The 13,735-nt window shown below is 39.6% G+C and overlaps 1 protein-coding gene across 10 annotated transcripts in view; it reads left to right on the top strand.

Annotated features, from left to right (window-relative positions):
* NUP98 (nucleoporin 98 and 96 precursor) overlaps positions 1 to 13,735 on the top strand; it is a 120,627-nt gene that overhangs the window by 10,505 nt on the left and 96,387 nt on the right. For all 10 annotated transcript variants that reach the window (XM_064577001.1, XM_064576999.1, XM_045894309.3 and 7 more), the window contains exons 2-6: positions 5,490 to 5,593; positions 7,154 to 7,255; positions 7,364 to 7,540; positions 10,466 to 10,605; positions 12,647 to 12,754. In XM_064577001.1, coding sequence (XP_064433071.1) covers positions 5,518 to 5,593; positions 7,154 to 7,255; positions 7,364 to 7,540; positions 10,466 to 10,605; positions 12,647 to 12,754 — 603 coding nt within the window. In that variant the 5' untranslated portion in view covers positions 5,490 to 5,517. The remainder of the gene's footprint in view (positions 1 to 5,489; positions 5,594 to 7,153; positions 7,256 to 7,363; positions 7,541 to 10,465; positions 10,606 to 12,646; positions 12,755 to 13,735) is intronic.

The following is a 13,735-nucleotide window of genomic DNA, read 5'->3' as shown; positions in this document are numbered from 1 at the left end:
TGATGCTTATTTCCTCTCTTGTCTTTCTAGTCCCCCAAGGTCCAGTTCACATTCTAATTCCCCACAAATTTTTCCTCATATTTCCTATTCACATTCTGACCTACATTTGACTTCCTGTTGTGCTTCCTGGCACTTACTGCTCTTCCAGTTTTAAATGTATGGGTCCTCCCTCTGATTATATCAGAAGTTACAAACTCAAACTCAAAATGTTTTTCTGACCTAGCCCTATTTTAAATGTTATCAGCTAGTTTGAGATAATATAAATGCATACATAAACATTTCTGCATACATGCATACATATATATGTGAAATAGACCATATATATAACAAACCAAACAACTATTTGCTGGTTGTATCCAGCCATTTTGTGATCTCTTCCTTTTTGCAACCTCTTAAATGACAAATTCTACCAAGAATCTTCCCTTTCATGGTTTCCTTTTGTTCTGAGAATTCATCACACTTGATTTTAAGTTAGAAGTTACTTCTAAAATACGTTGATCATACAGCCTTTGTTTAAAAAACACATTAGTGGTTATTGTCATTAGTTTAGAAAATGAGTACACTTGACCCTCCAACAACAAGGGTTTGAACTGCACATGTCCACTTACACATGGAATTGTTTCAATAAATATGGTACAGCACTATAAATGTATTTTCTCTTCTTTATGACCTTCTTAATATTTCTTTTCTGTAACTTACTTTACTGTAATGCAGTATATAATGTACATAACATACAAAATATGTGTTAATCAACTATTTATGTTATTGGTAAGGCTTCTAGTCAACAGTGGGTTATTAGGTACTTAAGTTTTGGGGGCACCAGAAGTTCTAAAACCTGCATTGTTTAAAGGTCAACTGTACCGGGCGCCTGGGTGGCTCAGATGGCTAAGCGTCTGCCTTCGGCTCAGGTCATGATCTCAGGGTCCTGGGATCGAGTCCCGCGTCGGGCTCTCTGCTCCTTGGGAGCCTGCTTCTCCCTCTGCCTCTCTCTCTCTGTCTCTAATGAATAAATAAATAAATAATCTTAAAAAATAAAAATAAAAAAAAAATAAAGGTCAACTGTATATGTTTCAGACCCTTTGTTAGTTTCTGGGATAGTAAACCAATGATACTGTCTCTATCCTGGAGAAGTTTATTGTGTATTGGGGAGGGTTGGAGGTTTCAAAGGTTGAGCTCCTTGGAAAGTAGACTCTGAATTAGAGAGAGTGTTGCATGAGTTTTGTTACAGAGTGCTTTGGGATCACCACCTTGGGAGAGAAGAGGAATGGGCTGAGGGAGAAATTGAGTTGTGATACTATCTTAATGAAGGCCTCAGCCAATCCTGTGGAGAATGTGAAGCTGGGAACACCCTTCAGAATTAGATTAAGTTGGGGTGAAAGGCCCTGATTTTGCATATGGACTACCCTAGGAAGAGGATATGACACTGAGTAAGGCAACTCTTACAGTGGAGGCAGTTCTGAAGAGGATCAACAGCTGAGTGTTATCTTTTGGTAGTACTGCTCAGCAGCTGGGACTACAAATCCCAGGTATTTGGTATTATCACAGTGTCCACCATAAAGAGTCAGAGTCAAGATTAATACTTATAAATGAATCATGTGTTGTGTAAGCTCAGAGGAATGACTGACTAATTGCTAGAAGGAGCTATGAAAGCTTATGGAAGGGATGACGCTTGAGCTAGGTTTTTTGTTTAAGATTTTATTTGAGAGAGAAAGCACATGTGCACACATGAGCAGTGGAAGGAGCAGAGGGAGAGGGAGAGAATCTCAAGCAGACTCCACGCTGAGTGTGGAACCTGAGGCAGTGCTCAATCTCATGACCCTGAGATTAGGACCTGAACCAAAACCAAGAGGGCTGTCAACTGACTGAGCCATCCAGGCACCCACTGAGCTAGGTTTTGAAGAATGAATTAGTAGGTTTAGAAAGGGAAAGTCTAGTGAATGGGACATTTTTCATTGAGTCACTGACATTTCATAGCATAGTCAAAATGATTTGTTTGAAGGACAAAAGGTTAACTGTATTAGCCATTCTTTAATTTCTAGCAATTATGATAAAAATCATGAGGCTGTTTCCAAAATCCTAGTTTATTTCCATGGTGATAATTTTTTTTTTAAACACTTAAATCCCAGTATGCTCAGGCTTAAGACTAAGCCAAGCTCATCATGGCCAGATCCTCGAAAAGATAGGCTGAGCTTGAGTGAGAAGCTTTTTTTCCAGGAGTCCAAATTGGATTTGGTCCCTGCGTTGTCCCTTGTTCTTGGGTCTGGAACAGATGAAATGAATTTCCTTAATACTAAACATGTTCTTGTTTGTTGCTTAGTATGTTCCCTCCTAGGATTGAGGGTGTCCATGGGAAGTCAGAAGATAGATTAAACTGGGGCTCTACCACTTATTACTTCTTTGACCTTGGGAAACTCGGTAAACACTTGATCCTGTTTTCTCATCCTTAAAATACAGTGATGCATAATATCATTTTAGGATTGTGGGATAATGTATCAGAGCTTATAAACAGGTGTTTCCTAGGATATTTTATTACTACTTAAAATCCCTTTGTGAAATATGTGTGATGTTAGGTTTTTATGTTAGGATAAGATTTTTAAATTTTTTACATTTTTATGTTTCTTAAGATTTTATTTGAGAGAGAAAGAGAGAGCACGAGCAGGGGAGGAGCATAGGGAGAGGGACAAGCAGACTCTGATGAGCACGGAGCCCGATGGGGGGGCTTGATCTCATGACCCTGAGATCATGACCTGAGCCGAAATCAAGAGTCAGATACTTAACCGACTGAGCCACCCAGGCACTCCAGGATAAGATTTAAAAAAAAAAAAAGATTATTTATGTATCTTAGTGTGCACCCCAGAGAGAACAGGGGGAGGGGCAGAGGGAGAGAGGGAATTTCAAGCTAACTTCCCGCTAACTGGGGAGCCCAGCGTGGGGCTCCATCTCATGACCCATGAGATCATTACCTGAGCCGAGATCAATAGTTGGACGCTCAATTGACTGAGCCACCCAAGCGCCCCTATTAGGATAAGAATATTAAGAAGCAAATTTTGATTGTTAGGAGCTATGGATTTGGTCTGTAGAACCTAGTGCCCAAATTAACTCTAAAATCTTCAATAGGAGGATGACTGTCACAGAGAAAAAACTATTACTTAGCTTCTGAATCCTGATACATCTGCTGTATAGATGTCAGATGTACATGAACAGATGGCTGGTTGTGGGGATGAATAAGAAAATGGATGGCAAATTTAGTGTAATAACTATTACTCCTCAGTTTTTGCTGTGCTGATGATGGGTCAAAAAATGTAGTCAACAGAGAGTGAAGTGGATGTGATGGGGCTGTGACTCAAGACAGCAGTATGAGAGAGATTGCAGTCAAAATGAAATGGTCTAGACATCTAACCCCTAGCACAACTGTCATTCCAAATGAACTGTTGAAAAACAAATACATAGATAGAGCCACAAAGGTCTAGACTTCTGTTAAGTACTTCCAAGAATATTTTCCCTGGAAAGGAGAGTCACCAGTTAATAGGGTAAAGGCTCAATCTGTACACTTCGTGACACCTGTTAAATTGAGAAGGCAGGAAACTTCAAGCAGATCTCATTACTAAAAGAGAAATGATGTTTATGTGAAATATAGCCTCTGGTTCCAAGAGAATGCATTAGAGTCATTTTAAGAGCCTTTCAAAATACAAATGTCTACATCCCAACCCTGGACATTTTGGTCCTCATTTCTAGAATGGGGCCTGGGGGGTTTTATTTTTGAAAAGCTTGCTAGCTAATTCTGATATGGCTCTCTTGAACCACTGGTTTCAGTGAGCTTTGTTTAATTGGAATTATTAAATTCCCGGATGTTGGGATAAAGAACTAAGTGTTGGAATTTTTTCCTGGGGGGAGTTTAGGGGACAGAATGTTGATTTTTGTAAAACCATTAGGTATTTAGGGACAGCTTCATCTTTTCCAGGGTTGCACAAAATGTTTTGGTTATTAGAATAACTGGAAGTACTGAAGGAACACTAGAACGTTGTGGGGAGCACCTCTAAGTGTTTGATTCTATTATATGAATGAGGTATGATTTACTAGAAGAAAAAACTGTTCCATCAATGTGTATATAATAGAAAAATCATCCTGTCACAAAATCCAGATAAGTATGATTGGCTATTTTCTGAGATTTTTTATCTATCTTTATTTATTTATTTTTAAGATTTTATTTATTTGACACAGAGAGACACACAGGGAGAGGGAACACAAGCAGGGGGAGTGGGAGAGGGAGAAGCAGGCTTCCCGCTGAGCAGAGAGCCCGATGTGGGGCTTGGTCCCAGGACCCCGGGATCATGACCTGAGCCAAAGGCAGATGCTCAACGACTGAGCCACCCAGGCGCCCCCTGAGATTTTTATTAAAAGTACATAGTTTAAAAAAAAAAAAAAAAGTACATAGTTTACTCAGTGGTCTGCTAGCTAAGTGGTAGCAGATACCTTAAGTTTAAGGAAAATTTATCAGAGGGACAGTGTTTACTTTTGAATAGATTAACTTTTTTTATGCAAATCTGGGGAGGGGCGGAAACCAAACTTTTGTACTTGTTGGAACACTTTGGTCCAACTCATTAAGTGCCTGGTTTAGATACTGGAGAGGAATCATTCATATGAGGTGGGGGATTTTCACCAAAGATTTTCTGTAATGTTCCCAGACAAAGATAGGTAAGTAGGGGACCATAAAGAATGGTCTTAAGAAGTAATCTCAAAGAGAATGTCAGGGCACCAGAATCTCAGATTTGGAGATGGTAGGAGGGACATGCATAGTTTAAAGAACATTTAATATTACAACATTTTATATACCCCCCCAAATAGGGCAAAAAAGTTTTTATAATGTAAAATACAGAAAAGAAAGCCTGACAAAAATTTTAACTTCTCAGGTGGTTGTGACGACAGAATATCATTGTAATTTTTTTTTTAAAGATTTTTAAAATTTATTTATTTGACAGAGAGAGACACAGCGAGAGAGGGAACACAAGCAGGGGGAGTGGGAGAGGGAGAAGCAGGTTCCCTGCTGAGCAGGGAGCCCGATGCGGGGCACGATCCCAGGACCCTGGGACCATGACCCGAACCGAAGGCAGACACTCACTGCCTGAGCCACCCAGCTGCCCTTTCATTGTAATTTTTAATGGGTATTGTGGATAACCTCCTAGATCTGGCATAGTGGACCCAAAATCTTCATTAAAAGGGAACTTAAAAAAACAAAACAAAACATTGTTTTAAATAAGGGATGATTGTTGGTGGGATATGAAGTTTAACCTTAAATTATGGTACTAATAATTCAGCTCAATTTTAGAAGGTCTTTTATTATATAGAGTTTTAGGATATTGAATGAGAGTGAACATTATGCTATAGTTTGGATGGGACTAAACTTGTACAATGACATTTTTTGAAATTGTATTTTAATTTACATTGTATTCTGTGGTCCTTAAAAAGGTGATAATTTTTTCTTCTTTCAGCTTGCTGAAGCAAAGACTCATTTTGAAGATGTTTAATAAGTCATTTGGAACACCCTTTGGGGGTGGCACTGGTGGCTTTGGCACAACTTCAACATTTGGGCAGAGTAAGTTTTACAAAAGAACAAAAGAAGGGGAAAAACTTAAGCTATTCTTATTAAGAACAAATCCAATCTGATGGCTGAAATAAAAAACCCAAATACAAGTGCTGGGAGGATGTGGAGAAAAAGGAACTTCCTTTCCCACTGTTGGTGGAAATGTACAGCCACTGTGGAAAACAGTGTGGAGGTTCCTCAGAAATTAAAAAATAGAATTAGCGTACAATCCAGTAATTCCACTACTGCTTATTTACCCAAAGAAAACCAAAATGCTAATTCAAAAAGATATATGCACCCCTATGTTTATTGCAGCATTATTTGCAAGAGCCAAGATATAGGAACAACCCGAGTGTCCATAGACTGATGAATGGATAAAGATGTGGTATATATACAAAGGAATATTACTCATAAAGAGTGAGATCTTGCCATTTGTAGCAACATGGTTGAACCTAGAGGGTATAGTGCTAAGTGAAATAAGTCAGAGAAAGACAAATACCATGATTCCACTCATATGTGGAACTTAAGAAACAAAACAGATGAAGAAAAAAGAGACCAAAAAACAGACTCTTAAATACAGATTCTGAAACTAATGTAACACTGTGTGTTAATTATACTTGAATAAATAAATTAAAAAAAAAATATCATTCTGATAGCTTCAGATAGGAATTTTATTCATACTTTGGTCTTATAACAAATTCTCTTTGATCAATGACCGGATAAGATCTTGTTAGAATTTTCTAAGAAAATAGAAATAAGTTTGGAGTTTTCATGTTTTTTTGATCATTCATAGAAGGTATTTGAAATACGTTTTTATTTTTTTAGAGAGAGCATACACATGAGCCCGGGGGGTGGGGGGGGAGAGGGGCAGAGAGAGAAAAAAAAAATTTTTTTTTTTAAGATTTTATTTGAGAGAGAGAGAGGGCACAAGATGCGGGGGTGGGGGCAGAGGGAGAGGGAGAAGTAGATTCCTTGCTGAGCAGGGAGTCCCGACAAGGGGCTCGATCCCAGGACCCTGAGATCATGACCTGAGCCGAAGGCAGGCACTTAACAGCCTGAGCCACCCAGGCGCCCCTTCCTTTTGTTGTTGTTGAACATATTTCCTGTCATAGAACTATGGAATTAGAATCTTGGTTGGAACCTGAACATGTGTATTCTGAAAAACCTTCCCAGGTCATTCTGATGTGCTCCCCTAAAGAAGGATCATTCATCCCAGTGACTCTGGAATGTATGATGCCTAGAGAGAATTTAACACTTTAATTTTGATGACTTGACTTTTGTCTGTAGCTCACAATCACTAGTTACCTTGGTACTCTTTTTTAACCTGTCGACATCTATAACTTTATTGAAAAGTCACACCTCTTCACTTTGTTTTTTTCTCCTGGGACAGTGAATAAAAGGTCTGGCTTAATTTTAACTCTGTAATTTGTAGCCTGATGGAACTTTGAAAAAATTATTTTCAGATTAGACCAGTGATCCTATTCAAACACAAAATGTTAAGAAATATTAAAATCCTTTTCATTAGGTCACCTGATTTAGATTTTATTTTGACCCTGGATTTTGCTTTTTCAGACACTGGCTTTGGCACTACTAGTGGAGGAGCATTTGGAACATCTGCATTTGGTTCTAGCAACAATACTGGAGGCCTGTTTGGAAATTCACAGACCAAACCAGGTAGGGGTTTTATTTGGAATACAGTGGTTTATTTATAGCTGGTATAGGACTTCCTTTAGTGGTTCCAGTCCATCTATTTAACTGTTTTTTTCCTCTCCATCTATCCAGGAGGATTATTTGGTACTAATTCATTTAGTCAGCCAGCTACTTCCACAAGCACTGGCTTTGGGTTTGGCACATCAACAGGAACATCAAATAGCTTGTTTGGAACTGCAAGTACAGGGACCAGTCTCTTCTCATCCCAAAACAATGCCTTTGCACAAAATAAACCAACTGGCTTTGGAAGTAAGTAGGACATCATTGGACTTTTGCGTCTAATAGTTTGGTTTGCTTATTGAATGTACTCCCTCTTTTTCTTTCTTTTCTTTTTTTTTTTTTAAGTTTTTATTTATTTATTTGAGAGAGAGAATGAGATAGAGAGCATGAGAGGGGGGAGGGTCAGAGAGAGAAGCAGACTCCCTGCTGAGCAGGGAGCCCGACGTGGGACTCGATCCCAGGACTCCAGGATCATGACCTGAGCCGAAGGCAGTCGCTTAACCAGCTGAGCCACCCAGGCGCCCTCCCTCTTTTTCTTTTTCCTGTGTTCATTTACCTCCTTTCTCCACCAGGTGGCAATAGGCTAGAAAGGAAGGGGCTATATCGCTCCAAGATTGGAAATCTAAGAAGCACTAGTATTCAAAGGATATGCAGAGGAAGAGGCTCCTGACATAGAATGACCAGAGAGTGGATGAAAAGCCAGGCCAGAGTAATGTCATAGGTGTTAAGAGAGGAGAATTTCAAGGAGGAATGCATGTAGTCAGCCATATTGTACTGCAGGGGCACCTTCTTCTTGCCTCTGTTTCACATTGGGTATAAGAGACTAAAGGAGGAATAACAGATACTAGATGTGACATGGTTACTCTTCCATTCCTTATCCGTGGCAGATGTTTTGTTGTTTTATTTAAGTGGGCTCGTGGAGCCCAACATAGGGCTTGAACTCACGACCCTCGAGATCAAGACCTGAGCTGAAGTCAAGAGTTGGACACTTAACTGACTGAGCTACCCCAGGTGCCGCATAGCAGATTTTTTTTTTTTTTAAGATTTTATTTATTTATTTGACAGAGAGAGACACAGCAAGAGAGGGAACACAAGCAGGGGAAGTGGGAGAGGGAGAAGCAGGCCTCCCACTGAGCGAGGAGCCTGACGCGGGGCTTGATCCTAGGACCGTGGGATCATGACCTGAGCCGAAGGCAGACGCTTAACGACTGAGCCACCCAGGCGCCCCAGCAGATGTTTTTAATAGGTGGTTTCTTTCTCTTTTAAGTCTAAATGTGGCCTGGGGATACTTCTCCACACAGTACTTTGAGGTAGCCACTACTAGTTGAACAGGTGTGCCCTGTGAGTTGATACATTCACAGTGCAAAAGCTTAGCAGAATGAATAAGTTAGCCAGCTATCAGTATTTCACAAAGGGAAAGTTGTGGGGGGGCAGCTGGGTGGCTCAGTCGTTATGTGTCTGCCTGCAGTTCGGGTCATGATCCCAGGGTCCTGGGATCAAGCCCCGCATCAGGCTCCCTGCTCCGTGGGAAGCCTGCTTCTCCCTCTCCCACTCCCCCTGCTTGTGTTCCCTCTCTCACTGTGTCTCTCTGTGTCAAATAAATAAATAAAACCTTTAAAAAAGGGGGGGGGAAGTTGGGGGGTATTGAAATATTTAACCATAACAATGTAAAATGCAATCTAACATGCTAATTCAAAAGAGATGTGACTGTTTACTTGAAACCATACATTAGGATGGTTTTTTTTTAAAGATTTTATTTGAGAGAGCGAGAATGAGAGAGAGAGAGCACATGAGAGGAGGGAGGGTCAGAGGGAGAAGCAGACTCCCCGCTGAGCAGGGAGCCTGATGGGGACTCGATCACGGGACTCCAGGATCATGACCCGAGCTGAAGGCATTCGCTTAACCAGCTGAGCCACCCAGGCGCCCCAGGACATGTTTTTAGAAAAGAAATAGTTGGCCAGTGTGAAATCTGATTCCTCTTAAATTGGTGATTAGGATGTCCCTTACTATTAAATATTGGCAGATAACTTTATTGCTTACTGACATTTCTGCACCCTATGTATAAATTCTTGAGAAGTAATATCTCTCTTTGAAAAATATATTCTTTAGATAACAGTTAAATTCACTTTTTTTTTAAGTTTTTATTTATATATTTATTTGAGAGAGAGAAAATGAGAGGGAGAGAGCACATGAGAAAGGGGGGAGGGTCAGAGGGAGAAACAGACTCCCTGCTGAGCGAGCAGGGAGCCTGATGCGGGACTCATTCCCGGGACTCCAGGATGATGACCTGAGCTGAAGGCAGTCGCTTTACCAACTGAGCCATGCAGGCGGCCCCAGTTAAATTCACTTTTATGTAAGTTTTTTGAAATTCAGCTTTTTGGAAAAGTAAGGCAATCGGGATTTATTCTAAAAAATAATCAACATGCCTACTAATTTTTCTAAATTACTGGGCAAAATTTTATAATAATCTGTTTGGTTGCTCTAATAGGATCATTTGTATGTTTTGAACTTTTTGGTGTTGTGTAGGTGTTTGTCTTAATGTATGTAAATAAAATATACTGTGACCCCTTTTGAAGTCTGTTATGATGTTTTCAGAAAGGTTCATTCAGCATGGAGTCTTTTTTTTTTTTTTTAAAGATTTTTTTTTTTTATTTTTATTTATTTGAGACAGAGAGAATGAGAGACAGAGAGCATGAGAGGGAGGAGGGTCAGAGGGAGAAGCAGACTCCCCGCCGAGCAGGGAGCCCGATGCGGGACTCGATCCAGGGACTCCAGGATCATGACCTGAGCCGAAGGCAGTCGCTTAACCAACTGAGCCACCCAGGCGCCCCTCAGCATGGAGTCTTATCAAGAAAGGAGAAATGAGATAAAATTTATGATGAAATAGAGTACTATTTCTTTTCACTTGTCTTCCAGGTTTGCCCAATAAGAACTTTATAGATGCTTAGCTGACAAAGGGATTCAGATTTTGTTTCACTTCAAAGTTGGAAGCCTAGAATTATGTATGTGTCTGTATGAAGCAGGTTTGAAGGAACTTGGTCGGGAGATATGAAAGATAGAAAATTTGAGGATGTGAAAGTAATGCTCCTATGGTGCGAAAGCCCAATTCCAAAATATCTTACAGATTCTTAAATTCTTAACTGTTGCCATCTCATTTTTCTTCCTAATTTACAGATTTTGGAACAAGTACTAGCAGTGGGGGACTTTTTGGTACTACAAATACAACCTCCAATCCTTTTGGTAGCACATCTGGCTCCCTCTTTGGGCCGAGTAGTTTTACAGCTGCTCCTACTGGGACCACTATTAAGTTTAATGTAAGTCTTTCCTTCCAGTCTTTGTGGAATATATTACTCTTCCATTTGTATATCTCTTTGCAGGATGAATGGTAAAATTTCTCCTTTTTCCAGTTATGCACAGTTTAGTCTCACTCTTCTTGAAAGATGTGTTAAGAACAAAATCTGTAAATATTTATATAGTAGGTGGGAAAGTCATGAAACATAAATGTTGATTATGTGTGAATCATGCTCAGTCCACCCAAATTTATATTCACAAGGTTGATTACAGTAGGTAGTATGAGGTTGAACTTGTATTTACTGCATTCATAACTTGGCTCTGAATGATCAGCATTCCTTATATAAAGGAATGAGGGGGCAAACTAAAAAAAATTATTGAAAATAGGGTCTCTTTCAAGACAAAATCAGAGAGGGAGACAAACTATAAGAGACTCTTAATCATACTGAGGGTTGCTGGAGGGGAGGGGGATGAGAGGATGGGGTAACTGGGTGATGGACAGTAAGGAGGGCACATGATGTAATGAGCACTGGGTATTATATAAGACTGATGAATCACTGAACTCTACCATCTGAAACTAATAATACACTATATGTTAATTAATTGAATTTAAATTAAAAAAATAGTCTTTAAAAAGAACAGGGCCTCTTTAAAGAGATATATGGAATAACTCATCAATATTCTGTGTTCCAATGAAAAATAAAACTTCTCTTGATGAAATGGCAAAATAGGGCAATAGAGTTAGATGTTTTCTTGGCTATTTTGAGAGAACTTGATAGAGGATTAGAGTGGAAGATTTATTAATGAAAATGTATGGAATACTACTTGATATAAGATACCACTTGATGTGATTGGTTGGGAGATACTTAGAATAGGCTGGAGGTACAGTTAGCCTAAAGAAAATCTGGCACAAAAAGGTCTTGGCTTAACTTCTTGTTAAAATTTATTCTAGGAAATGAAGAATTTCTTAGGCAAGGTGGCGAAGTCATAATTTAGAAACTGAACTTTATTTTATTTATTTATTTTTAAGATTTTATTTATTTGAGAGAGAGAGAGAACATAAGCAGGGTGGAGGGACAGAGGGAGAAGGAGAAGCAAACTCCCTACTGAGCAGGGAGCCTGATGTGGGGCTCAGTCCCAGGACTCAGAGATCATGACCTGAGCCAAAGACAGATGCTTAACTGACTGAGCCACCCAGATGCCTCAAAACTGAACTTTAGAATTTAGAAACATACTGAATTTAGAACCCTAAATTTAATATAAACTTAAATATAAATGATAGTGAAAAATACTGTGTGTTATCTCTTGGAAAGTACAATAATTGAGAAAACGACAATACATGTAGAAATCTTTAGTTACATATTGTGCCTTTTTCCTTATAAAGTTATAGGGAAAAAGCCAGGCTTCTGTATTTCTTAAATGCAACAACTTATAAAGCAGACAGACACTTCAAAAAATTAAATAAAATAAAGCAGACATTTTAGAGCAGGGTAGGGGGCAATTAAGCCTGAGTAATACAGGTTTAAATGTACATGTTGGGTAAATTGGATAGTTTTTCTTATGCAGGTAATCTTAAGTGTATTTTATTTCTTTATTTTTTTTAAAGATTTTATTTATTAGAGAAAGAGCACGAGCAGGGGGAAGGGGCAGAGGGAGAGGGAGAAGCAGGCTTCCTGCTGAGCAGGGAGCCAATGCAGGGCTCAATCCCAGGACCTTGGGATCATGACCTGAGCCAAAGGTAGATGCCCAACCAACTGAGCCACCCAGGTGCCCCTTAAGTATATTTTAGTAGATAATTAGATGGCTTGGTTATGGGCTTAATATCTGATAACTATTACTGATACTGATTTATTTAGATAACCTTGATGTAAGGAGAGGAGAGATCAGAAATGCAGTATATTTAATTAAGTACCCTTGAAACTGTCTCATTTAGCAGAAGACCTACAGGACTAGTTACTATAGAGTTCAGTGGTTGAAGAATTGTGTCTGTGAGAGTAGGGATTTAGAGTTTGGACTTAAACATTTGCTTCAGACTTTCAAATTTGCCTTTATCTTCTTTTGCAGCCTCCAACTGGTACAGATACTATGGTTAAAGCTGGAGTTAGCACTAACATCAGTACCAAGCACCAGTGTATTACTGCTATGAAAGAATATGAAAGCAAGTCACTAGAGGTCAGTAAAATGCAATACAGAAATATCAGCCTAACCTTTTGATTCTATTGGAAAGCAGGTTTTAAAAATGTTTTGATTATTTTTAGGATCAAGTGGTTCACGTTGGGTTTATGTAAAAAACTAACAACCACATTTTTTTTAAGTAAGCTCTATGCCCAGTGTGGGGCTTGAACTCACGATCCCAACCGAGAATAAGAGCCACATGCTGTACTGATTGAGTCAGCCAGGCGCCCCACAGCCAAATTATTATTTTTTAAAAAATTTTATTTACTTATTAGAGCATGCAAGCACAAGTGAGCAGGGGAAGGGGAGGAGCAAAGGGAGAGGGAGAAGCAGATTCCTGGCCGAACAGGGAAACTGATGCAGGGGTCAATCCCAGGACCCTGAGGTCATGACTCAAGCTGAAGGCAGACGCCTAACCAACTGAGCCACCCAGGTGCCCCCCCCAAATTATTTTTTTAAATTAATGTAGTAATCATACATATTTTAGGCAGGGCAATATTCAGCTTGTAAGTAGAACTATAGTTCTACTAGGTAGTCTATTATAATAGATTTTATGTTGCTCACATTACACTGGGCAGTGTGTGTGTACATGGCATGCATGGTTTTTTTTTTTTTTAAAGATTTATTTATTTGAGAGAGGGTGCACATACAGAGGGAGAAGCAGACTCCCCACTGAGGAGGGAGCCCGATGTGGGGCTCAATCCCAGGACCTTGAGATCATGACCTGAGCTGAAGGCAGATGCTCAACCACTAAGCTACCTAGGCACACCCCATGCACATGTTTCTAATAAACTCATGAAAAATCATAAGTGTACCACATAGTAAGTTTTCACCAAGTGAACATACCCATGTAACCAGGATCCAGATTAAGTCACAGAGCATTACCAGCATTCCTGATATCCCCCATATGCCCTGCCTCCCTAGTCACAATTTCCACCCCCTTCTAAAGGTAACCACTATCATGATTGTCCATATTTT

The sequence above is a fragment of the Mirounga angustirostris genome, unplaced genomic scaffold (genome assembly GCF_029215605.1).
Source record: "Mirounga angustirostris isolate CCGP_5_RB_7025 unplaced genomic scaffold, mMirAng1.0.hap1 SCAF_13, whole genome shotgun sequence".
Lineage (NCBI taxonomy): Eukaryota > Metazoa > Chordata > Mammalia > Carnivora > Phocidae > Mirounga > Mirounga angustirostris.
The sequence above is the reverse complement of the archived record's forward strand: the minus strand, read 5'-3'. Positions and strand labels throughout refer to the sequence as shown.